This window comes from Microcebus murinus, chromosome 10 (genome assembly GCF_040939455.1).
Source record: "Microcebus murinus isolate Inina chromosome 10, M.murinus_Inina_mat1.0, whole genome shotgun sequence".
Lineage (NCBI taxonomy): Eukaryota > Metazoa > Chordata > Mammalia > Primates > Cheirogaleidae > Microcebus > Microcebus murinus.
In genome coordinates this window covers 2,796,363-2,822,352 of record NC_134113.1, presented here as the reverse complement: position 1 = coordinate 2,822,352, position 25,990 = coordinate 2,796,363, and the positions used below count along the sequence as shown (strand labels likewise).

The 25,990-nt window shown below is 56.3% G+C and overlaps 1 protein-coding gene across 2 annotated transcripts in view; it reads left to right on the top strand.

Annotated features, from left to right (window-relative positions):
* The window catches only part of TBC1D22A (TBC1 domain family member 22A), a 357,816-nt gene that overhangs the window by 306,991 nt on the left and 24,835 nt on the right, over positions 1 to 25,990 (top strand). For both annotated transcript variants that reach the window (XM_076006907.1, XM_012756888.3), the window contains exon 12: positions 2,929 to 3,024. In XM_076006907.1, the coding sequence (XP_075863022.1) occupies positions 2,929 to 3,024 (96 nt within the window). The remainder of the gene's footprint in view (positions 1 to 2,928; positions 3,025 to 25,990) is intronic.

Below are 25,990 nucleotides of genomic sequence, written 5' to 3'. Positions count from 1 at the left end.
TAATTAAAAATAAGTAGAACCAACTCTACTTTTGTGTGTCTGAAAATATCCACAGTAAAAAATTTAAAAGAGAAACAAAGTAGAAGAAAGGAAATGGTAAGGATGACAACAGAAATTAATGACATAGGAAAGCTCAGCAAAGCTGAAACTGATCAGCATCAAAAGTCGTTATGAGAAGACTAAGGAAATTAATTAATCTCGAACACAATGGACAGCTGAAATGAGAAAAAGACATATAAAATGGTATTGATAATCCCAAATAGGATATCACTACAAATGCAGCAGAGATTCAAAGAAAAATAGCATATTAGGAACAAATTTAGAAACTTAGGGGACAAATTCCTAGAAAAGTAAAATTTTACAAAAATTTGAGAAAGTCTGGATTGTTTTATAACCACTTAGAAGGTAAATCAGGAGGAACAGTCTTTCCCTAGACAAAACGTTGGGCCCAGCCCTTTTACAGGGCGCCCAGCAAACGTTTGAAGGGCACAAATCCCAGTCTGGTTCAGCCTCTTCCTTCGATGGAAAAAGAGGGCAAGAGGCAACGTAACCTTTACACATAAACCAAACGGGGACAGGTCCAGAAACGAAAATTAGAGGCCCGTCTTAAAAATAAGAGCGCAGAAATCCTCAATGAAATATGAGCAAACAGGATCTAGCCCTGATTGAAAAATATAACACATTGTGACCAAATCGAGTCTATTCCGGGAATGCAAGGTTGGTATAACATTAAAGAAACTATTTTAGGATACTCTTGTAATTCACCACATTAACAGATTAAAGGAGGGCGATTTTTCATCTCAGCAGATGCAGGAAAAGCATCTGATTCAATTCTGTAACCATTCACGATAAGACCTCTAGTAAATTAGGAACAGAAGGGAGCTTCTCTAACCAGCTGTAGGTTATCTGCAGAAAAGGCCCGAGCAGAGGCCACTGTCCAGAGTGAAATGTTGAGAGAGCAGCCCTCCCTTTCAAAACCAGCAGGCGGAAGGCAAGGAGGCCACTCCACCGTGTGCAGTTTTGCTCATGTCATAGTGCCAGCTCCAGCCAGAGTGGCGAAGCAAGGTCGAGCAGCAGCCGCCCGTCTGCCTGCGGTTTTCCTCCTCTCTGTTCAGTCCTGCGGCCACTTCCCAGTGCTGCCTCACTGGACCCTTCCGCCCCATCTCACACTCTCCTGGGCCTGCTCCCAGCTCCCTGGCCGTTCCTTTAGGCTGTTCAGTCCTCAGTGTTTATTTCTGGCCCAGACCACCGGCCAGTCTCCTGGACTTGCGTGTCCAGTGCCCACCTGACATCTCCACCTGGATTCCCAACAGGTGACTTACGCTTGGTGTGTCCAAGGAGCAAATCACAGCCTCCCCACCAAAACACCTTCTCCTGCAAACTTTTCCATAAACCTCTCCCCATGTTAGGAGATGGCAGCTTCATCCTTCCATTGGTTGAAGCCAAAAATGTTGCCCTCTGTGCGTCTCTTTCTCTCCTACCCCAGATCTCCTGTCGGTTTTGTCTGCTCACCCTTCAGGCGTATCTAGAATTTGACCCCTTCCCACAAGCTCTGCTGCTGCTGGTCAGCCTGAATCACTGGCATGTCTGGAATTTGAGGTTGCCCAGAGCCCTGCCCTGTCCCCCGAGTGCTGCCCCTCCCCACCCTGCCCTGCAACGAGTCTGCTCTCTGCGAGACAGCTGAGGCCCTGTTGAAGCCCACATCTTTCTCCAGGTGAGAGCTCCTGAGGCCAAGAGAAGGAGGCAGCAGCCTAAGGCCCCAGGGACCTGCACCCCGCCCTGCCATCGACACCCGCCTTGGCGTCTGCATGGCTCACCTCCCTCTCCTGTAGCCGTGCCGTCTCCTCACTGTTTCTGGAACATGCCCAGAGTCTCCAACCCCGGGGCCTTTGTGTTTCTTGCAGCATCTGCCTGGAACCTTTCTCCTCCACATGTCTAAATGGCTTTCCCTCTTTGGGTCTTTGCTTAAAAGTCACCGTAGGTGACCGGCCATCATGTTGGAATTGCAGCCCCCCCCCACACACACACACAAACAATACTGCCATTTGCCATCCCCCTTCCTGCTTTGTTATTTTTGCATAGCCTGTCACCATCGTGTGCATCGCCTATTTTATTTTTTTACTTAATAAACGTTAAGAGTGTTCGCATGGGTATCACGTGGACATGGCAGAGTTACGAAGGCAGCACCCTGGGCAGCGTGTGCGTGAAGTGACGCAGTGGCCCCAGGGGACGAGAGGTGCTCCTGCTGGGAGCCGTGAGCCCAGAGGGGAGGCGAAAACGGTCCTGGCTTCAAGGGCCAGTAAGGAGTGAGCAGTGGGGGTTGGGGGAGGACAGCGAGGAGAGGCACGGGGTGGCGATTTGAGGGGAAATGACCCACGTCCGTCCTCTGTGCCCCAAGACTTCCCACCAGCTTCGTTTCCCTGGCGATTCCCTGGGAGGATGGAGGACTGTGGTGTAGACGGAGACCCAGCGCCTGCTCTGCTGCTTGCCTGGGTTCAACCCAGATGAGTTATCCAACCTCTCGGGCTGTTTCCCCGTCTGTGAGACGGGACACTACCTCCCTCGTACGGTCACGTCGAGGAGTCGACTCTGTGCCTGGCACGGAGTTAGTGCTTGCTGAATTTGTCGTCTGTTATTTTCGCCATTATCTGCGCAAGAGGAGAGAGTGGGCAACTGCGTCTGAGGCTGCCGGGAGCCTGGTCTGCCCTCTTCAGGTCCCGCGTGCCAGGCTGCTGGCGCCCAAAGAGAAACGGCGTTTGTTTTAGTAGACGAGCGTTGTGAAATTAGAGCATTAAGTAAGAGCGAGCAGGTCGGCAGGGCTTTGCTTCTCTCCGAGCCTGCCCAGGTGGCCCTGGCGTCGCGGGTAATCCGCAGCTCTGCTGACACTCCGCACGGTGACGGTTCTCTCTTGCCATTTTTCTCTTTCAGTCCGAGCCCGAGGGCTTTTCTCATTTCCACTTGTACGTTTGCGCTGCTTTTCTCACGAGATGGAGGAAAGAAATACTAGAAGAAAGAGATTTTCAGGTAAGTAAATGCCGTTTCGAGAGAACCCGGGTTAGGTTGTCTACTCGGAGGGAGGTTTATTAAATTTTGGGTGGCAGGATTATTTGTGAAAGACCTTTTGGGAGGCGCTGGCTGCGTCCCGCCCCGGCCTTGCTGCGCGGAGCTCACCCGCTGCGGAAGCGGGCCTGCCGCGGTCGCGTGGTCGCGCTGGGTCGCTGGTCGCGGTGCGAGCACTGCCGCCGTTGCCAGCTGTCAGACGAGGCTGCGTAACCAGCTCCACACGGAAACATCCTGGAGCCAGCGCGTCCTCAGCAGTGTGATCCTTGGAGGGGCGGCATGTGACCTCCGGTCCCTGCAGCCTCTTCGCAGCACCTGGAACATGGCAAGTTGGGGACGGGGCTGGCAGAGAAATCACTCAGCCTGGACCCAACCAGCCAGGCCACCTGGTTGCTGTGTGACTTGGGGCATGTTGCTTAGCCTCTCTGAGCCAGCATCCTCAGCTGCAAAGTGGGAGAGCACATCCTGCCAGGCCCTGTGCTCAACCCAGGGGACTCCGTGTACTCCGAGTCCCCAGCCCCTGACTCAGCCCCACTGTTCCCGTGTGTGGTGGCCTAGGCATGGTGTGGCACAGGGCGCTGCCTGCTCTCCCCGAGGTGCTGGCCGGGAAGGCCTGCCGCCCGGCGCCCACCCGGCAGAGGGCTCTGGTGCAGCAAGGCGAATGTGGCCGTGGGGCCAGGTCTGGCTCTGCACAACCGGGCTCAGTTGCTTTCTGCTGCTTCGCCCCCCCCCCCCAGTCCCTTCTCTCTCTTGGGAAGGGACAGACAGGAGGTCCCCGTCCCTAGGGCGGTGGCTCTGGGCAGCTCCTGGCTCCTCAGTTCTGGGCTGGGCCAGGGCTCGCAGGATGCCTGCTCCCCTTGTCTGCTGCCTGTAGCTGCATCTCAGCCCTAGAACAGGCTGGGCAGACTGAGAGTTGCCTCCAGGGCCTGGCCCAGCAGGAGGCCCCGGCCTGTCCACCAGCCCTGGGCGTTCACGCGGGTGGATGGGGGAATTCGACCAGTGTTTTTACTTTAGCTCCTGACTTTTGTCAGCGGGGGCTCGTTTTTGCCCTGTGGGGAGCGTCAGTGCAGTGGCGGGGCCCAGTCTGCTGGTGCTCCCTTCTCGCATTTCCCAGCCTCCCACGTGCCGTCTGTAAATGGGGAGGGCGCAGCTGGCCTGCCCACCCCTCCGGGCTCCTGCAAAGCTGCTGACGCTGGGGCCCTTCTGACCCACCAGTCCCACCCGCCACTTCCCCTTGGGACCTTGGTGGCGCCGAGAGAGGCCGTGACTGGCAGTGTCACTGTGTGAGGCAGATGAAACGCAGGGACCTCCGTCTCCCCGCTGTGCCTGCTTCCTCCTCTCATGGCGTCTCTCTGCCCACTGGGAGGTGCGGGAGGGTGGCGCTGGCCAGGCGGTCACGGGCCCGGCTGCCCTGGTGCACAGCAGCTGCCGTCCGTGGGCCCCTGGCCAGTGGACAGCCCGTTCTCAGTGTGGGTGGCTGGCCAGGCGTCTCAGGCGTTTCTGCCTCGGTTGTGTCTGGGACATACTGGATGGGGACACGGTGTCGCTGGGGGCCCCAGGCAGACGAGGCTGCCCTCCTGGGTGGGCCCTGCCTGGTGGTGGCAGGTGGGATGGGGCGAACTGGGCTGACATGAGTCCCTGAAGCCACAGTGCACTGTATAAGAGTGTGTGCTAATAACAGAGGAGGTGCAGCTCCTCATTGTCCCCGAAATTGCTCTGGGGCCCAACTCTGGGCAGACCCCAAACCGCTCATGTGTGAGGAATGGCCATAGCTCACATGCCACTTGCAGAGAGACCATAAAGAACCGAGTGACCGTACGCTAGGGGCTTTGCCTCTGCTCCTCCATTTGCTCTGCTGCTTCCCAAATAGGTACAGTGCCACGACGGTCCCCTCCTACAAGGTGTCTTGAGGCAAACCAGGTGCACACTGGCTGTGGAAGTGTGCAGGCATCACAGGTGGTGTCTTTTCTTGTGACAGTTATGTGCAGTGAAGTGTCACATGTGTTCTGGGGCTGAAGCAGGGCCCTGATTCCCTGGGGGCACAGAAGGTAGGGGCGGCCCCTGGATGCCAGGGTACCTGAGCTGGGTTGGGGAGGCAGGCCGAGAGCAGGGTGGCGTTGGGTCGGCAGTGGGCCTCCCACCCTGTCATGTGATGGTGACGTCCAGTCCAGGGGACACGGGCAGGGGCAGACTTGGCCCAAAGCAACAGAATTCATGGCAGCCTTGAAAGATGCAAAGGACAAGGCACCCACCATTCATCAACCTGCCATATTTTGTCACACCCTTGTGTCAGAGGCACAGTGTGTTTGCTGTTTGGCTGGAGACATTGCCCTGCTGTGATTAGAGGGTGCACCTTGGGCAGCCGTGAAAATGTTTGCCAGTCTTGCCGGAGCCCTGCTCACTGGACTTGAGATTGAGGGAGGACAGGAGACGGGGCAGCCAAGGAGCTGGGGTGCAGGGTGTGGGGCGCAGGGCGAGGGGTGTGGGATGCAGGGCCTGGGGTGTGGCACGAACCGTGGGAGCCCGGGGAGCGCCTATAGCTTGTGTGGGGACCAGGGGAGGAGGGGCTGGCAGAGGAGCCACAAGACTGAATTTCCCTCCAAGCCCAGAATAAATGAGCGCCTCGATGCCACGGGGCGGTGGAGAGCACGCCAGGAGCACCAGCATGCATGTGGGGCGCGGAGCCAAATGGAAAGCAGATAAGAGAAAACAGAATTAAATAGAGAACCTGAGGAGTCCTGGTGGGCCTCGGGGAATTGAGTTTGCAATCGTGACATTTTAGGAAAATGCTTCTGCACCTGTGGAAGGCAGCCTGAACAGTGAGACCAGAACGCGAGTCCCCAGCAATAGAACACTCGTGGCAAACAGCTTTAACAGCCCTCGTTCTCTGCAGCATTGTAATTTGTCCCTTGGGAAATAATGTGTTGCTTTAAGTCATTTCCATAGGAACAGAATCATTTTGAGAGGACAAGGTACTCCCCAAAGAAAGGCAGAGCCTCTCCTGGTGTTAAACGATGGAGCCAGGCTGTGCGGGGGCCCGGGGGCGGGGGCGGTGAGCTGTGTTTCCCCGCGGGTGATTCTGGAAGGCTTGGGCAGGAAGTGGAAGTGGAGGCTTTGCCTCTTTCCCGTGTCCCTCAGCTTTTGAGACTGTCCAGTCAACGTCCGGTTCCATCTGGGTCCTCCTGCTCCTGGACGGCGGCACCTGGAGTGCAAGCTCCCTCCCGTCCCCCACCCCGAGTTTGGACTTTTCCTGGAGAATTTGCCTCCCCTGCCAGAGCTGGCTGGTGCCCAGAAGGGCAGTTGCCTCTCTGGGCAGCTCTCCCTCTAATCCTGCACGCTGTTTGGACTCAGCTCCCCTCTGCCTTTCCCCAACCCGACTTTAGTGGCGTCTTGGGGTGGAAGGAGCTCCCCTCTCTGTGGAAGTTCTCATGTCCCCTGGGGCCCAAGTGGCACCCTCCACCCTCATCCTTGCCCTCTGTGGGTTATTTCACCACAGGAGGATGCCGGGGCCCAGAAAGGGCGAGAGGGACGGAGCCCCCGCCTTCCCTGGGACCTGCCCCCCCAGCCGAGCCAGGCCTGCCGACCCTCCTCGGGCACACGTGGCCCAACAAGCCCTGGAAGCGCTGGCTCCCGTGTGTCACGGCCCACTCAGAAACCTTCCACGGCTCCCGTCGCCGGGGCTCGAATCCTGGACGAGAACCGCAGCCCCGTCTCTCGTGGGGCCGCCTGCCCGATCTGACTGATGGGAGCAGCGTGGGCTGCGCCGGATGTTGCGGGCGTTGGCACTGCTGGGGCTCTGTTGCTTTCTGGGAGCAGCATTATAAACCTTGAGGATAGCCGCCCTAGAGAATCTGCGTTATATCCATTTTATCCCCCGAAGTCTGCACTTCTCAGTTTGGCTTCCCAGGTGCTGGGGGGCCACCCGCCACCATCCTCCAGCCCCTCCCCTCTGCCCCCACCCGGCCAGCCTTCCCGCCTGAGCCCGGCCGAGAGGGTGCTGCCCAGGCGGCCACTCCTGCCCTGCCAGCCCCAGGGACTGCCCACCTGAGAGCCGTGTAGGGCACAAACACCGTGTGAGGCCATAAAATCCTCACAGGTAGGAGCTAGGGCTGTTTTGAACGTTAAAGAGAGCAAACCCCTCAGCCACAAAGGGAGATGGCACAGGCAGTTTGTGTGTGTCAAAGGAGAGAAACAGTTAAGGTACGGTGAACAGAGTGTGGTGTCGCCACTGAAATTGGCAGACCTTCTCCGAGGGCCTCAGCACCTGAGAGGTGTGTCAATGCTCCTGATAAGCCGGTGCCCGGTGCCTCTCGCCTGTAGCTGGCAGCCCTATTAGGAGGCACACGGTGGCTGCCCATCCCAGGAGGCCTGCGAGGGCAGCGGGGGCAGGGTGGCGGCCAGGGCCCTCGTCTGGGTGCAAGGTCCGTGCAGCATCCGTGGCCTGCCTGGGCCCAGGCCCTGTGTCCCGGCAGGGGCCCCTCACTGCTCGTGGCCTGCATGAGACGGGCCCGGCAGACGCTGGCCTCCGTGCTTGGCTCGGGAGCCTGCGCCGCCTCCTACAGCCCCAGGCTGAGTCCGTGGCATCTGTAACTTAACTGGGAAGCCAGACAACAGGCGTGTGCCATGCCCAGTGTCAGGTCTCAGTCGATGACCCTGGCCCTCATGGCCTCCGTAGCAGGCACCCTGGGGGGCCTCGCCCCGGCTGGGCCGGCGGGGCAGGGCAGGGGAGCGAGGGGTCACCTGTTGTGCAACGCGAGTGGTTTGGTGAAGTTGGCGCCGAGAGAGCATTGGCACCTGGCATATGAGGAACCATAGCAATGCAAGGGGAGGGACGGGCAGAGGCGGGAGGGTGACACAGGTGTGAAGGAAATGGCCTTCCCACCACGCTTCAAGGAGGAAGCATCGAACAGAGCAAAGAGAATCATTTCATGCTGGGACTGGCGTGAGGGTAGGGCCACCCCATGGTGGGGGGCAGGCAGGAGCACCTGGTAACCGGGACCGGCCCCTACCTCCTCAGGAAGGGCAGCCTCGAGGACCCTCCTGCCTTGTGAAGGTTGTGGTTTGTGCACTTTTCTACATGTAAACTTGAAGTTAAAACTGTGTAAAGCATTCAAAGAAATTGAATGAAGCAACTGTAGGAGGAAAGTTTAGACATATTTGATTGGATAAAAATAAGGTAGATTGTGAATCTGAAATGGCAAAAATAAACCACAACAAAGAAAAACAACAAAGGAGTGGTTTAAGAGTTCTGGGTGGAATTGAATTCTACCAATAGAGAGTGCATCTTCTTTCTAAGTGTTTATAAAACATTTGCAAAAATTAATCATCTAACCTAGGCCATAAAAGTTTTCTAAATCAGAAAAATAGCAATGATACAGGCTGTATTCTCTGAGCATAATCCTTTAAAACTGGATAATAATAAAATTAAAATTAAATAATCAAGTGCTTGGATATTAAAAAACCCTCTTCAAATTAATGTGAGTCAAGATAGAAATAATCTTGTAATTACAGAATTCTATTCAAAAACGGAAGGGATCTGGCTGCTGCTGGGCTTACAAACAAATTCAAATGCTTCTCTTATTTATAAACATTAAAAAAATAAACTAAGCCTTTAACTCAAGCAGCTAGAAGTAGAAAAATAAAGTCTACTTATGATAAAGACAAAGAAGAAATTAATGAGTAAAACTAAATGAATGTTTAGAACACACAGTTGATAAGTAGACTTGCTAAGAACATCTCAGCATTTGAACATTGCCAATGAAATAGGCAAACCTCTAGCAAGCAGAACCAAGATAAATGGGCAAAAACAGTCCTCCTCTGTGTTAGGAAGAGGAACTTCCTATATTTCAGGAGGATATAAAATGCTAAAATTGCCTCAAGTTGGGATTTTATAAAACCAACCTGAATAGATCCATAATTTTGAGATAAATTCCAATATTGCCAAGAGTCTTAGTTTTAAATCTGTTCTAAGGGCACAAAATGTCTTCCCAGTGAGTTTGCTCACCCTTTCCCAAAACCTCCTCCTGCGTGACCTGCCTGGGACAGAAACACGGGCGCCTTGGTGCTGCATTGTACGGCTGGGCGGCAGCCCGGCTCAGTCTGAATCCTTAATGACTTCTCTGCAGTCTCTGCGTGTCTCCTCTGTCCATATGTGCGGAGTGATTTAGCCATTCCTACTGCTATACTTAACAAAGTACCTTAGCTTCCGTAATTTATAAACAACGGAAATTGATTGCTCATGGTTCTGGAGGCTGGAGGTTCAAGATCAAGGCATTGGCACCTGGTGTCTGGTGAGAGCTGCTCCCTGCTTCCAGACGCTCCTTGTTGCTATGTCCACACCTGGCAGGAGGCAGAAGGGCAAAAGGGCCAGGGTGGGCAGGTGAGAGGCTTCCTTCAGCCTCTTTTAAGGTCACCGATCCCGCTGATGGGGGCCTCAAACTCATGACCTAATCACCTCCCCCCAGCCGCCCCACCTCTTAATACTCTCACATTAGTAATTGTGTTTGAACATGTCCACTAAAGAAAAATAAGTCAAACTTTTAAAAGAATTAAAGTTAATTTTGTGCAGAAGGCTGACTGAGGACCACAGCCCAGGAGGAGTTTCAGAGGGTCTCTCAGACCGCTGCAGAGCGCGTCTCAGTTCACGGCTATACTCGGGGGCAGAGGCTCGGTACGTGCAGAATCACACCAGAGTCTGGGTGCAAGAGCACGTCTGTTGTAGCATGGAGGCATCATCACCAGCCCCGTCACGCTGTCGAATATGTAGGAAAGGCAAGTGCCAGTGTCGGGCATCTCCCAGGGAAGGCAGTGACTCAGGCAACAGATGAGGGGCCTTGCGCGCTCTGTCCTGGTTTGTCTTCAGAGCGTCTCTCTGGAGGGCTGCGCAGAGCCAGGGCTTTGTGACGCCGTGCTGGCGGACAGAACGGAGCAGAGACGGCTGCTTGTGTTTGCTGCTCTGTCTCACAGACGTCGGAATTTGGGGGACACATTCAGACCATAGCGTGGAGATACAGTGTGTGTGCGTATGTAAAACGCCACAGGGTCGGGGCGCTCTCGGCCACGCACCAGGCACCCTCGCCCCGGCACAGGAAGGCGTAAACGCGAGCATGTGTCGAATAAAGGAGTCGCTAACTCATTAATATGTAAGGAAGCGCATGTAAAAATCAAATTAGAATCTAATTTCACTTGCTGTGTAAACACAAATATCCCTAGTAAAGTACCAGCAAATTTAAGTCATTAATATATTAAATAAAAAGCATTCCATAAAAAACTCTAGGAATTTACCCCAGGAATTTAAATCGATTTACTGTTTATAAATCTATCCGTTTGGGGGGCCCCACAACCACCCACACGTTCCAGGCTTCTTTAGAAGGGCTCAGACTTGTCGCCACGACACAGCCGAGTCAGTCAGGGGAAAGAAACCTCGGGGACATGTAGGGATCCCGGGGCAGGTTCCTGTGCGCCCCAGAGGGCCACACGGAGCGTGCTGTCCCTCCAGCAGCAAGCGAGATCTGCCCAGGGAAGCCCTGGACACCCAGAGACCAGGGCTTTCACTGGAGACTGGCCGCAGGGGCACCCCCTGTCTACTAGAATTCCAGATCCCAAAACGAACCCTGGTGTTGGCCGTCAATCACATTCGCACAAGCAGTCTAGACAGACCGCCATGGAGGTGAGACAGGGCACCAGAGGAACGGGACAACCTTGTCACCAAACCTGCCACTTAAGGCACACGTCAGAAGCTGTGCTCCCTTATGGCAGCCCCGGGTCAGCCTCAGAGATCACACCGGCTGTGCTCTTTCCCATGCACGACTCACACGCTGCTGTCGTTAAGCCAAAGGCACTAGATCACATCCTATCTTAGGAGATTCAGCAGCTTTTCCTACTGAATCCTAAGAACAAAAACCCACAACTCTATTCTTAATCACGTAGAAATAAAAGAATGCTTTCTTAACATGCTAAAGAATATCTCAAGTCAGCCGCCACCAGTACCGAGGGAAGGGCAAGAGACAGTCTCATTTAAATCAGGACTGTACTTCTGCTCCTGCGATATGATGAATGCATGTTCAGTGAAGGCTCCCTTGTCCCTCCTTACACACTGCATGCACACGCACATGCTGATAACACGTGCGCACACAACACGGACATCACAAAAGTACTTTCTAAGGGCATGGACTCTTCAGAGGAGTAAGCCAGCTCTGGAAGGCACCTGCCACTTCCTGCTCTGGGGCTCTGTCCTCCGTGTAGCAGCCTGGCACAGGGCAGGGAGAAGGCCGGGGCCTGAGCAGACGGGGGAGTCAGAGCCCCTTCTGAGTCAGACCCTTAAGACGTGGGTTTGTAGGGTCCAGCTGGGCAGAGGCCGAGCTCTGACTGGAGCAAGAATGGAAACAAGTCTCCCAAAGTTCCCAGCCTCGGCTCACCTTCCAACTCATTTGAGGCTAGACTTTATGTTACTTTTGTGACTAAGATACCCCATGTTAAAAAGTCAGTTTTAAATGGGCAGAGCCCCAGGTGCCTAGCTGAAGAAAACGCCAGTTCTCCCTAACGTGACACACTCTCGGCACAACGTAGAAGTTGTGAAGGTCTGTGTGTCAGAAACAGCATAAACAAAATTAAAAGGCAGGTGACATAAAATTCTTTGTTCACAAGCAGGACAGAAACCTAGCTTAGAGCCTTAGCATACAAAGGCCTCACACAGATACCTAATAAAGAGAAAATGTCCTCATGGAAAATGGATGAAGATGGGAATAGTGAGACAACCTACGTGGGGATTTATGCAGCTGTCCAGAAAATGTAAGCACATCCTCCAGCCATTAATAAGGCACTGGAGAAGAAAACAGATGCCGCCTGTCAAGTGAGCAGTGCTTTTAGAAAGGCGCCTCTCGGGACCGAGGAAGCTGGCGTAAAGCAGGCGTGTGCAGGGCGTGGTATTGAACCTTTCTGCAGAGCAGTGAATACGTCCTGTCGCAGCCTCACCTTGATCCCGTGATTCCCATTTGTAATTATGGGAAAATAAATTGGCAGCAGCCTCAGTATCCGGTGGTAGGGAAACAGGTCCCTAAATTGTGGCTCATTGCTGGTTATGTATTTGTAACCACCACAAATTATATCTCTAGGTAATATTTACCGATGTGGTCAAACATTCTTGTATATATCTACGTGCAGGCAAAGCATGACCTGAAATCATATATATCTGCATATATGTGTATATAAATGATCCCAAATTTGCTTATATTATGTGCAAAGGAAAAAGGCTGAACAGAAACAAATCATGGTGTTAGCATTATTTAGTTTCAGTTAGTAGAGTTATGGATATTTTTATTTTCTTGTTTGAATTTTTTTTTTTTTTAATTTCACATTCACTTCTGTATTTGTGAACATGATCTTCTCACTAGGGTTGGTTCCCACTAAGGACCCATTAAGGACCATGGTGGGGATCTGGCCCGGAGGGGAGGGATAGCTCAGCCGTGTCTGGATGCCAGGCTCTGGGTTCTCTGCCCGTCCTCTGGGATGCCGAGGCAGTGCCCCACCGTGTCTGCCCCCAACCCAGCACGTGTGCACACGCATACACAGCACAGCACGTGGCCCTCAGGCACAAGGCATTCCTGCTCATCCAGGGACCTCCATGCCCACGGGCACTGCCCTGTCCTAGAGACTCGGTTGCCAGATTCCTCCTGAGTGACAGGTGAAGGGAGTTGGGGGGCGAGAGTGTGAGAGGGTCGGGGGTTGTGTGAAGAGGGAGGTGAGTGGACTCTGCAGTCTCCCCCGACGGCCCCTGGGCTGCACAGGTGCTGTTGAGGTGTCTTCCCTTTGGCCAAGCCACTGTGACGAGGTTTCTCAGTCCAGCCCGGATGTGACTCAGATGCTGCATTTCATCATTGGACCAGGCTTCTTTCTGCCTCACCCCCCGTGTCCTCCTTGTAAAGGAGGGGGTTGGAGGAGGTCACTTCCCTTTAACCCGTGTGGGATCTGTGTACCAACTGGACCAAACTCCAGGCCAAGACCTTCAAGCCCCTCCTGGCTGGCCGCCCCATCCCCTGGGCCAGCACCTCCTCGGGGGCTCTCCCAGCCTCTGCCTGGCCCCACTGAGCCTGCCCTGCACTGAGGCCTCCCCCAGTGCTGCCAGCCTCGGACTTCCGGGATCTTGGTAGAGAGACGCTGGTGAAGACGGTACAAGTGCCTCCTGGGCATCTCCGGCTGACAGAGGGAGAGTGACAAAGCAGTGAAGCCCGAACTTCGCAGGGACTAAGCTGGGCTTCAGTGCACAGAAGCAGGACCCTCAGACCCTCCTCACCCGTCCTCCGGCCTCGGACACTGGTGCCGAGGTAGCTCAGCCTCTCTGGCCACCGGCCCTTGCACTGCCTTTCATTTGCTTCATGAGAAGTCTTCTAGCTAGTGCCGTGGCCTGCATGGACTTCTGGGCCTCCGTGTAATTAAAGATTGCTCTAAAGATCAGTTGTGGCATTAGAATTACACCTGGAAGGAGGTGGAGAGAAGACAGCGTTCACACTCAGGAATTCGTTATCTGTAGTTTTGTCTTATTTGGGAGAACCAGGTTATTTGTGATGACGAGGCTTCGGCCCCTCTGGGAGGCTGAGTGAGGAGTGTTCCTGTGGAATCCGTGGAATTCTACCTGCTGGCAGGTGGGTGAAAGCACTTTGCCTCACTTTTGGCCTCAAACCAGAGCATGGAGTCAAGGGGACACCTTGCAGATGATTGTCTTCCTGTGTCTGGGAAGGCGTGGACAGCCAAGGACCCTCGCCCATGAAGCCCCGGGTGCCTCCAGCCACTGTGCTCTAGTGTCCCCGTCCCACCGTTGCCGTGGTTCCCGTCCGGCACCCCAGTGGCCATAGCGGGAGCGGAAGGAGCGTGCACCAGCTGGCAGGTGGGCTTTGCGCATAGGAGCCCTGACAGACACGCTCTCTGCGTGCTCTCTCAGGAGTTCCAGCCTCCTTGTGGGCCAGTCTGTGGCTGTCGTGCGCACGGTGGACTCGCACTCAGGACCCAACTGTCTGTGGGCATCACCCTGCCCACTGGCTCGTGGAGGGGCCCGTGGCGGCGTGTCATGTCTCTGCCAAACTGAATGAGTTCCGTGATGTGGAGTGGCCTTTTCTGGGCTAACGGCTTTACACAGGTTTGTGTTTCATCCTGTGCTCATTTGAAGCAGGAAATGTCATGAAATGCCAAGGTAAAAATCAATCGTCTCTTTCTTTATCCTTCCAAGACATTCTAAAGACAAAATCGGGTCAATTGAAAAGTAATCTTTAAAGTGAAGTGTTGTGCCTTGTGTGCTCCCGTAGGTTGCTGCACATGTTTAAATGCAGGGCTAGTGGCTGTGCTCGGCGTATTGTGGGGTTTGCGTGGCCAGGTGCAGTGGTAGCTGCTTGGACCGCCTGTGAAAAGGAGCTCTTGGGGCCCGAAAGAGAATGTGAAAGGAGGGCAGAAGGGGATGGAGCATTCTGGAGGGGATGGCCCTCCAGAGACCCAGATGCCGGTGACCTCTCAGCCCCACGAGCGCCTGGGCCCTGGGCAGGGCTAAGCACCCGCCTCGGCTCCCCACGCTTTAGGGAGGACAGCTGACCCCAGAGAACCTGCCTTCCCTAGCACTTTCAAAAACTTCAGCATCCCCCAGGATGGGGCTTAGTGAGAGGTGGCAGGGCGGAGAGATGTCCCGGCAGAGCAGGAGCATGCAGGAAGGCCCGCCAGAGTCGCAGCTGTTCCCTTCCTCGTCCTCACCCAGAAATGCCAGCAGGTAATTTTCTTTTTAGAAGTCAGAAAATGGGCCTCCTTATTCAATTATGCCACTCATTATGAGAGCAGCAGTAGAGTGTGAAGGTTCGAGTCATTTCTGAGTAAAGTGGGGTGTGGGCTGCGGAGTTTAATCGCCACTTTCTCATTGGGACGAATGATTAAAGGCTGGGAAGATGGAGCAAGAGGAGAGATGAAAGGAGCGAGATTGGTGGAGGAGCCTCTGGGGTGGCTGCCATGGGCTTTAAGTCTGAGAAGAGTAATGAGATCCTTTTCTCTGCGGCTCCATTAAAGCAAGAGAAATCTGGGCTGTGCCAGGAGAAGAACTTCCCCGCACCTCCCTAACGTGCCTTCAAGGGCGACCCGCTGGCCGCCGTGGAGAGTGACCGGCACGCACGGACCAACCCCGCCCAGCCGACGCCGAGGGTCCCTAGAGGGTTGAGTGCGAGTGACCGAGGCCGCGTCCTCTGCTGGTGTCAAGAGTGTCGGCTGTTGGAGGGCAGTGCCCACTCACGGTTCCAACAGCACAAAGGAAGTGACGATTTTGTCCAGAAAGGGGAGGCCTTTTCAGTGAGCAGAACGCGGTGATGCCACGACGCCCTCCTTGCCATTCCTTGGCCGTCCTGCAGAAGGGCATCAAAGGCAGCCCACGCCTCCCTCTGTGACCGAGTTAAGGTCCACGTGTGGCCAGCGGTGTGGCAGGACACCCCTGCAGCCAGGCAGGAGTGCCTTCCCATCCCTGGGTGCCATCCCCCCTCCGGGGCCTCCCGCTCCCGCGCTGCGCCGGCCCCGCGGAGAGCTCAGGCCTCAGCAAGGCAAGGGGGCGACTGCAGCCTTCTGTCTGGTGGAGCCCAGACGGCTCAGAGGTGGCACAGGAAGCTGCAGTCCAGGCAGGAGCCCACTTCCTCAGAGGGGACAGCCAGGGCCGTGTGGTTCCAGGCAGCGGCACCAAGGAAAGGGTGGCCCTTTGCCCTGCCTATTGGGGGTGCCCAGAGGCACTATCCCCTGACCCAGATGGGGAGCTGAGGAGTTCCAGAACATCTCCAGCTCTCATCCAGACAGGAGATGATGGCATCAGGGTTGCTGGGGGTCCAGTGAGCCGACGGACAGAGGAGGGGCTCAGAGCTGCTGGCCCTTGGCACACACGGACATGCGTGCACATGCACCCACACGTGCACCATACATGCACGGCATACATGCGCACACACACGCACGCACACACACCCTCAAAATCTCTTAGAAGACAGGGCCTGGGAAAAATTGATTCTGTCCTTTTTTGATCTCTGAAAGACAAACCTTTTCTCTCTTTGCAATTGGGAAATTCTTACTTAAATGGCCATAAAGAAAACTCCTTAGACTCATCTAGAATCTGTTTTGATTTCTTTTGACACAGTGTCCCCTGTGCTTTCATTATGACAAGAAAAGTCTCCTTTGGTGGTTGGTGGCCCACCTGGCCAGGCCTGCTCTTCCCCTGTCATTAGGGAAAGTGGCCTTGTTAGCATGTGGAGGGAGCACACCTGCCTCAGAGTCCGTCGTGGAAAGAACGCAAGCAGCCAGGCCCGGCGCCTGTCCAGAGCGGCAGAAGGGACTGGGGACGCAGAGAGAGGACCGTCCACGCTCTGGGGCACCTGCTCGTGGAGAGAGCCTGGAGCTCGCCGTGTTTGGGGCAGGTGGTCTGGGCCTTATCCCCTGAGCCCCAGGCCCAGCCTCAAGGAGCCTCCCAGTGTGAGAGACTCGGGCCTCTCCCTGCCCATCCTTCTCCCCTCCACCTGCTCCGTGTTTCCCCAGTTCTTCACCTCGTCCGGGAGGGGGCCCCCTTGGTGGAGACTCAGAGTGGCTGGGGAGCGGAGAGGAGCTGGCTAATGCAGGTGTCTGTCCCCCCACCCAGACCCTTGGGTCAGGGAGCGCGCCCCGGCCGCGGCCCCCCGAGCACGCTGTCCTCCAGGGAGAGCGGTGGGTACCGTGTTGGTCCCAGGCTTGCTGTGATCATTTTCCCTTTAATAACTTAACTCATGGAGGCAGTTTTCAGGGAAAAGAAACGGAATCCTGCACAAGGCTGCAGAAAATCGATTTTTGTCTCATGACTCTGCTCAGACGTAGCTATGTATTTTATTAAATCATCCCTCTCTGTGGTGGATTGCACTCTCTGGAGAAGGAGCCGCTGGAACCTGAGCCCTCAGGGCCCCGCCGGACTCCTGTTAGCATCCAGCGATGTTTACGGGCTCTGCTCTGCGTTCGAGCAGTAGGTCCCCGAGGCCTCCCAGATCCCACGGAGACACCAGCGCTGCACGAGGCCACACTCGGCAGCGTGAGTGAGACTGGCCAAGGAATATGGCCGCCGGCCACAGTGAAATTCCACGTGGTTTTTTTCGCAGCGTGTGCCTGTGTGCGCGCACACGGGCCTGGCCGCCCAGGGACGGCTGAGCGTGTGTCTGCGACACCCGTTCTCCCGGATGTCCAGGTCACTCCTCTCTCTTCTCAGTTTTGAACTCACCTCAGTGAGTTCCGTCCCTCTTGGGTGCTGGTCCTCAGGCGTTTTGCAGTTGTAAGGTCCTGTCGCCGACGGGTGCCAGCGTGCCTCCCAAGAACCACGCGTGGCGTCAGTGATTTAGCGTGGCTGGCAGTGACAGTGAAGATGAAAGAGTGTTAGCTTCTTGGTTCCTTGGTACCCGTGGAGTTGACAGGCCCCCGAGATGCTGAGTCAGGCTGGGAGTTTCCCAGTGTCTGTGGCTTCTCCTCACATCCAGAGAGAAAGCTCAGCGGAATAGGAACAGAGACGAGTGTGACAAGGCCTGGCATGTCCCTAGGTATTTGTGCCCCAAGCCCATGCCTTTAAAACAATGTAATGTTTATTTTATCGAAGCTGGGTATGTACATATTGTTTCAAAGACAGAAAGCTCTGATAGACTTTCTTTTACCAAAAGAGAGTAGTTCCCTCTTCCAGCTTCCTCCCACCCCTGCAGGCAGCCACTCAGCCCATTAAGCTGTTGCGTCCTGTTTACTTTTTGTTTGCTATTTCTCTCTCTCTTTCTGAATAGCTATTTCTTGATTTTCCAGCATTAGATAGTGCATTTCTACAACAGAAAAGGGAAGAAGAGAATTAGGCTGTCTTACCTGCCACGGTCCCCAACACACAACTGCACACATGCCCTGTCCCCTCTTCCCAGGCTCCCTATGCAGTTGGGTTAGACAGTGTGCCCGGTGAGGACTCATACGTACCGTTCATGCTCAGTCACCTGGCATGCTGGCTCATGATCCCTTTCTTGTCCAGCGTTTCCCTTTCCTTGGGGTTTGCGATCATCTCTCTCCGTCTGCTGTGAACCACTCATTCCTCCCTAGCCAGGTTATCCGAGTGGGAGTCTCTGAAGGAGCTGGGCAGGGCGAGTACCCCACATCCTGCGTTCTCCTGGAACTGTCCCCTGGAGGCTCCTGTTGTGGGGACACCCTCTCTCTCTGGGCTTGCCTGCCCTCCAGGCCACTGGGCACAGCCCTTACCTGCCCCAGGCCCCTCCCCTCCTGTGCTCCGCCAACACTCGTGGCACCTGAACCCAGGTCCTTCTCTTGCTACTTTGACACTTTTTGACATGCTCCTGTCCAGATGACATGCATTCTGCCCAACCCAGTGCCACCCGACTCCAGTCCTGTCTTTGCCACCTTTGTGTCCCTCCCCAGCACCTAGGAGGTCTTCTCCATCCCTGCACTCTGAGTTGTTGCAGCTGGTGTCTCACCTTCTTGCTAGAGCCATCAGTGGGTCCCTTTAGTCTGGAAAACTCAAAGTTTTCTTCTCTGAAATTTTTCCTAAATTATAAACTCCCACCATATTTCTCTTTCTGGAACGCCTGTTGGAAGGTGGGCTTCCTGGGTGGCCCCTCATTTTTGACCTTGTCTGCGTTCTGTCTGTTCCATTTCCCATCTGTTCACCAGCGCAGGGGGTCGGGATGAACTGGGGAGCTCTCCAAAACCCAGAGCCCTGGTTCTGACTCCGTGGGCCTGGGGGGCCAGGCGTCTGCAGTTAGCCCCCGGTGACAGGGACGCTCTGTCATGTGTGGGAAGCACCTGCTCTGATAGCCTGATTCTACTTATCTGCGCACACAGAAAGTGGCATGTTATTTCTGTAACTTCATACGTACCTGGGGGACAGTGTCCTCAGCAGGGTAGATTCCAGGTTCTTCTAGAAATGGAGAAATGCCAGGCTCGCCTGCTCGGCCTGTAGGAGGCGAGCTCATTAATCTGCCGGCAGTAAACAGCACCACCCGGTACAGCTGACCGGTACAGCTGTGAGCCCTGCTGTTCCAGCCACAGGAAGTCCCCCAGTGCGGGGGGGTTCCATGTGATCTGTGACCACGAGGGAGACAAGAAGCTCCATTTGGGGGCAAGAAACCAATCTTGGCCTCTGCGCTGCAATGAGGAAAGTGAATAGCTTCTGTCCATGGGCTGGGCCCTGGGCACTCGGTGAAGCCAGGCACAGCCTTGGCGGGCATAGCCCTGGCAGGGGGCACAGCCTTTGGAGGCCCCCCTGACGGAGGGATCAGAGCTTAGCCCTTTCCCGTGGCATTTGACTGGTGGTGTGAGTGACCGAGAGCCGTTCTCCAGCGAGCCCTTGGAAGTCACCCCACAGGCCCTGGCACGCCCCTCCTGCTGGGGTCTCCACCTGTGCGGCTCCCAGCTGCATTGGGGGCGTGGCCCAGCCCTGGTCCAGGGGGCCACTCGGGCTCATGGCAGCACTTCCCAAATGCTCTGTGCTGAGGGACCAGGTTAGATTCTCTTCCAATTCATTTTATGCTGACATTTTAGTAGAATAGAAGTGTCACAGCACTCTGAAGGTTTTAAGTGGTTTCCTCAGTTTCTGCTCTGGCATTGTCGTGGACCCCAGCAGACAAACTGAGACGTCCCAGCCCCTGACCCTACCTTTAGTAGCCCCTGCTTGGCACCCACAGAGGTGGGGTCTGCCTAGACCCCTGCAGCTTGTCACCACGAGCCCTGGCAGGTGCAGTGTGCGTTCCTGAGCCCTTCTCCTGGCCCCGTGCCGCCGCTGCCCTGCAGAGCATCCTCTGCTCAGACTGTTTCGGGAGCCGGCTCCTCCTGCCCTCCTTTCTGCCTCCTTCCGCTCCGCTCTCCGTAGTGCAGCCAGAGAGAACTTTCTAGAATGTGCACTTGATCCCATCACTCCACACGCCCTCCACAACCTAGGCCGCTCACCTGCCCACCGGCCTCGGTCCTTGGCCCCCGCCCTGGCCGGCAGCCCGCGCGCTCGCCACCCTCTGGACCTTTTCCTCTTCCCTGGACACGTCGGGAGTCCTGCCCTGGCTCCCGGCTGTCTGTCCACTGCGGCTCCTGTGCCGTGTCCTGGGGGAGGGCGTCACGCCCCACCTCGCACCGCACGTCCAGACGCGAAGCTTCGTGCTCCCGGTCACATGGTTGCGGTGCTGCTTGCTGGGCTGCGGGGGTTACTCGGTGTCCGTGGAAACGCGTTATCTACACGGCACGAGTAACAGTCACTCTAGCTGAGTAATCGTGTTCAGTTTGAACCGGGGTCTTGAACTCCCTGGAGGGACGGTGAGTTCATTTGGAGATTTCAGCGTCGCTTGCGCCAGCGTGGCTGTGAGCTTGTGACGTGGAGGCCACACGGGCCAGGGAGCCGCCTGCGCCCTGTGACACGTGGGAGAAAATGGACTCCAGAAATTGCAATCAGCAAATGTTGGGTGATGTCTGCAAAAAGCATCAGTAACGTCCTGTCCACTTCATTAAGTGTTCAACTCCGCAGTCACGTTAAGTCGATGACAGTTGAACATAAATTATGGGTTAGAGTTTGTCACTTCACGACAGTTCCCAAGTGTGCACAAGGACCCCTTAGAAATCATAGCCAGTTTTAAGTTATGTGAATCGCTTGCTGCTAAATAACTTCGAAGCAAAATTATAAACATTGCCTCATGTTTTTATTTTTTTTAAATTGGACTGATTGATTGACTGAGACAAGGTCTTGCTCTGTCTCCCAGGCGGGAGCACAGTGACATCATCACAGCTCACAGCAGCTTCATTCTCCTGGGCTCAAGCAATCCTCCTGCCTAAGCCTCCCTCGTAGCTGGAACTACAGGCACGTGCCACCACACACAGCTGATTTTTCTGGGTTTTTTTTAGAGTTGGGTCTCGCTCTTGCTCAGGCTGGTCTTGGTCTCAAATTCCTGATCTCAATACTCCTCCTGCCTCTGCTTCCCAAAGCTCTAGGATTACAGGCATGAGCCACTGCACCAGCCTGCCTCATGTTTTTATAAGAAAACACATTCAGTGTGGAGTGCCGCTGCATTTTAGCATGCGTGGGGTGGGACCAGCACTGAGCCAGTGGTGAGCCGGAGGGGCCCCAACACCCGAGAGACTGTGGTTCCGAGGGTCCCCAGACCACTTTAAAGGGCCGTCTGCCAGTCCTGGTTTTGATTTTCACTCCTGGGTGCCTTAGTGAAATCCAGGCAATTCCAGCTGTGCCGCAGAGTTGAAACACCGCTTGGGAAGTGACTGTGGTTTTGTAGCACTGGCCATTAGGACACTCCTCTGGCTCCCGCAGGAACCTGGCAGGTCCCTTCAGACTGCGCCTCACTTTCCAGCAGGGGACGAGAGGGCAGCGGCAGTGCAGCTTGGTCGTGGCGCCTGCAGCGTGGCCAGGCCCGCACACATCAGCTTTGCCGAGAATCGTGCCCGTGTGTCATTGATCAGCAGCAGCTTCGGGCTGGCAGCACAGCAAACACAGCCCCGTGCGTCCTCGGAAGGTCCAAGTGCCCTTGCCTTAGTTGTCTCCCGAGAACATTCCCTCCCTCCCTCCCTTCCTCCCTCCTTCCTTTCCTTTCGGAAAAGAATGTTTTGACCCCAGGACCTGGCACCCTTTTCCCTGGGCCTGGAACTCGTCCCCCGTACCTGCTGCAGGTATTCCAGAGGGAGCCCCACTTGTGCCTCTGTCAGCGGAACCCGCCCCCAGGTGAGGCGGGGGCCCCGAAGCTGGGGATCTGCCGCCTCTCTCCTTTGCTCATTCCTGCCCGTGAATCAGTCTTGCCATTAAACATAAAATTACACCCACCGTTCAAATCATTAATTGAAAGGCCCTTATTATCTCATTAATGGTGTTTGATATCTAAGGCAGATAAACTTGGAGAAGCTCATCTGCTCAGTCCCCGAAGAGATGTAATTACATCTCGGGCCTTATTAAAATGTCTCCCTCTCAGCTGTCACTGTCCCATTTTGCAGCCTTTTACAGATACCCAAAAGAGTCCAGCGTGGAAGCGAACTGACACCGGCCTGAGGGGTGGGGGCGGGGGCTGGCAGGGACACTGGCTGTGCTGGGACACCGCTGGCACGGCCCCGCCCACACCTGCCAGCTCCCAGCTGGAGCAGGCCTCGCTCAGGCCAGACTGCCGCGTTTTCAGGTGGCAAAACTTAGAGGGACATTGTCAATCCTGGTGGGCTTAAGAGTCACTGTGCATGCCTAAGGCTGGCAGTGCCTGAGGTTTTTATGTTGACCTTGAGTGAAAAAGAAATCAAGAAGGACCCCAGAAGTGCTGTGTCACGCCCAGGCTGCCTCCTCCTGCCAAGCCTGGGATGAGCCGGCTTAATCACCAAGCTCCCGCAGTTCGTTTGTGGCAAGAACCCCCGTGCTGTGCCCTTGCGTCCTTCCCACTCTCTTACCTGCGTCCTGGTGTCTGACTTGACAGTCGAGCGCCCCAGCCCAGGTGAGGGACCTGGGCAGGACAGCCTTCTGCCTGGTGGGGTGCCCAGTGCCAGAATGGGTGCCGACACTAAGTGGAGCCACCAGGCCTTGCCCAGACTCTGGCGGTTCCAGCCAAGGCTGCGTCTCCCCCCGAGGGTGGCCACAGACTCGCTCACTCGATGAGGGGCAGCCTCATCGGGACCCAGACCCCAGATGTAATTACGAGATGTAATTACATCTCTGGGGTCTGGGAAGGGGATTCTGGCTGGGAACCCATCTCCTGGCTGGGAATGGGGTTGCCAGGCCTGTGGCCTTGCTGCCGAGTGTCTTCCTCAGGGTCCAGCGGGATGGGAGGGGCCGCTCCCTGATGGGAACCGTGCGGGGCCTGCCTGCGGGCAGCGGGGCTGGGCTGGGCGCATCTTCATGTCCTCCTGGCTCATCCCGCAGCACCTTGGTTAGGGTCCGTGTGGGGCCATTTCTTCTTTCACGTGTTCTTTATTCAGCCACCACGTATTGAGGGCGTGTGGCAGGCCAGCGTCACTCCGGGTGTTGGGGACGTGGGGTGAGCAGGCAGAGTGGCAGCTGCCGGGGAAGCGTTGGTTCTGGCAGGGAGGATGGAGTGAGAGTGAACCGAAGAGTACGCACAGCGGTCAGCTCAGGGCAAGTGTGAGAAGGCAGCGATCGGGCCCTCGGGGGGTCACGGTTGGGGGCCGCAGGTGCCAGAGCTAGAGCCAGGCTCGAGGTGACTGGGGCCATAGCCCCAGGTGAGGGTGGGCAGCAGGGCTTTGTCCTGCAGGGCCCGGCAGCCGTGCAGGGGAGGAGGGGGGGTGACTCTAGCTCGCCCGTAGAGCCAAGTGCTAGCCCTGGCCCCAGGGGGTCCTTCCTGAAGGAGCAGAAGCTTAGGGGGAGCCACCAAACAGCTCAGGGCAAGGCCTGCTGTGTATTCGTTCCCTTGGTGACTGTCCCCTGAGCCCTCATGTGCCAGGGCCATTCTAGGCATGCAGGGCAAGACCACCCTGCCGAAGAACTGCCAGGGAGACCAGGTCAGGGGCAGCGCTAGTTGCCCAGTAGGGGTTGCAGATTCCCAGTGAGGGCAGAGGAAGGGGCCGAGTGGCTTTGAGGTTCTCAGATGCTCACATAGGGAGGGAAAATGAAGATCAGTGACATGGAAGGGCCCGAAGACCCAGTGCCAGGGCCTGGGCTCCTGCTGAGTCCCTGTTGAGAGTCAGTCCCCGCTGAGTCTCCCGTTTCAGCTGCCGGGCCTCTCCTGCTGCCTGCTGCCCGCTGCCCTCTGCCCTCTGCCCTCTGCCCTCTGCAGCTTCACTGGGAGCCGTGTGGTCCTGGCCTCCGCCAAGCTCTCCGAGGCCCCTTCCGCCACTTGGCGCTGGCTCTGGCAATGGTCTTTTCAGGCAGGCTCCTGGGGCGCCTCTCCTGCAGCACCCAGCTCCCCCCTCTGTGACCAAAGGTGTAGGAGGTTGGGAAAAGTAGGCTTGCGTCCTCTATTTGTCTATGGAATAACAGGGTGAAAATGGGTGTGAAATAGCACCCCCACCTGGGGGGGGAGGCTTGTTTGGTGGGAAGGGCTGGGAGGCGGGGCTGTAAACACTTCTCCTCACACCCAGAGCTCCCAGGCGGCTCTGGGAGTCCTGAGCTCGAGCCCGAAGCCCCGCCCCAATGGGACCCCGAGTGGCACTTTGCTCTCCCCAGCTCACGTGCGCACCCATGGGACCAGCACGCATGAGCTGAGTGGGGGCTGTGGAAGTCGCTGCCGTGTCCCCGGCATACTTCTGGCCCTCCGTAGCGGGAGCTGCCCTTGCACAGACGGGGCGGTGGCAGATGGCACGGTCACCCCCCTCTCCAGAGCCCTCAGGCCTGCCCTGCCGTGCCTGTCACTGCAGATCACCTCTCCGTCGCCCTGTGTCCGTGAGTGTCCCTGACGCGCAGCCAGCCCTCCCGTGCAGGGCTCCAGCGTGACACGAGCAGACGCGGCCCGGGGTGCTGGCTGGGCCCCCCTCCGTGCGGGCGCAGAAAACAGTGAAGTGAATGACGGGAAATGCGAGTGCTCGGGGAAATCTTCGGGCTGCCGTAGGACCCACTTCCAATCCAGAAAGCCTTGGTCTGTACAGCACATTCATTTTGTCACCCTAATTAGTTTGAGGATTTTCAGGGCAAACATGACAGGATTTCTCAGTTCAACTTTGGGGTGTTTGTTTTTTGAGATAAAGCACACAGAAGGAGTTGCATTGATCTTTTAATTCCTCATGCAAAGAAAAAATGTTTGCTCTTCTCTTATTCAGTGTGTCCGATTCTCCGAGAGGCTGGCGGGGCGGTGGGGTCCAGTCAGACTGGACGCTGGAGTGCGGGCGACGTCTCGGCCTCAAGCCCCAGCGGCGCAGAGACGCAGCACCCGCTGCCCCTTAGCAAGGCGCCCCTGCACCCCCCCCTTTCCTGCACTGCCGGGCAGCTTCCCCAGGGCGCCCTCACTTTGGGGTACTGGAGGCCTCTGCTCGGCACCCCTCAGTGCCCCGACGCTGGGCTCCCCCTTCCCCTGAGTGACTTCTCTGCCGTCACCATGGGACCGCTGAGCAAACCTCACGCTGCGCTGGGCCCAACTCGAGCCAGGGGCCCGGGGCAAGCTGCCTCTTCACAGGGGCCTCCAAGCTGCTTACCGTCGGGGAAGGGAGACAGGCACAAAAGAGCCTGAGAACGGGCCGAGATGAAGTGCAAAGCGAGGGGTGTGCAAAGCGAGATGAAGTGCAAAGCGAACGGAGCTTTGCCACTCCTGCCTGGGCCTGGCCCCGCCTTGCCCTCGGCTCCAGCCTGGCTGGGTCGCTTCCCCCAAGGGGCTCAGCACCTCTGTCCACACGGGATGAGGGCACTGTGGCCGCCTCAGCGCTGTCACAGATGCAGGGGACACAGGCGCTCCGTGGGGCGTCATCATCAGGGTCACTGTCACCTGAGAGGCCCCCTCCTCCCCCTGTAGTCCAAGATCTCCGGCACCCGTGGAGAGATGGTGTGTGAGCCGCGGTCCTAGTGGTGGGGTCGCCCAGGTGGGGGCGTCTCGCAGTCCTCTCACAACCCCCCACGTGGCTGGGGAAGAATCGCCCAGAGCTGCAGCGTGCACAGTGGCGGCACCGAACTCCCGCCCTTGTGCAGTGTGCGTGTGTGCGGTGTGCGTACCCCACTGAGGACGCACGCTCCCTGCTCCCAGGTGCTCTCAGCCTCCGGAGACAGGTGAGGCCGTGGATGGTGATTACCTGCAGCCCGGGGCGTGGCCAGCGACGCGTTTCCCTGGAGACGTGCAGGCGCCGTGCGACTCAGGTCCTCCAGCCACGCTGTCCTGAGATTCGGGAGGCCGGCCTTGGCACAGGCCCATCCTTTGAGACCGTGTGGCTGGTCTTTGGGGTGTTAGCTGAGTCCGTGTGCGTCCCAGTTGCTCTGAGTCTTTGTCCACTTGGGCTGATGTGACAAAATACCTCAGACTGGGGGCTT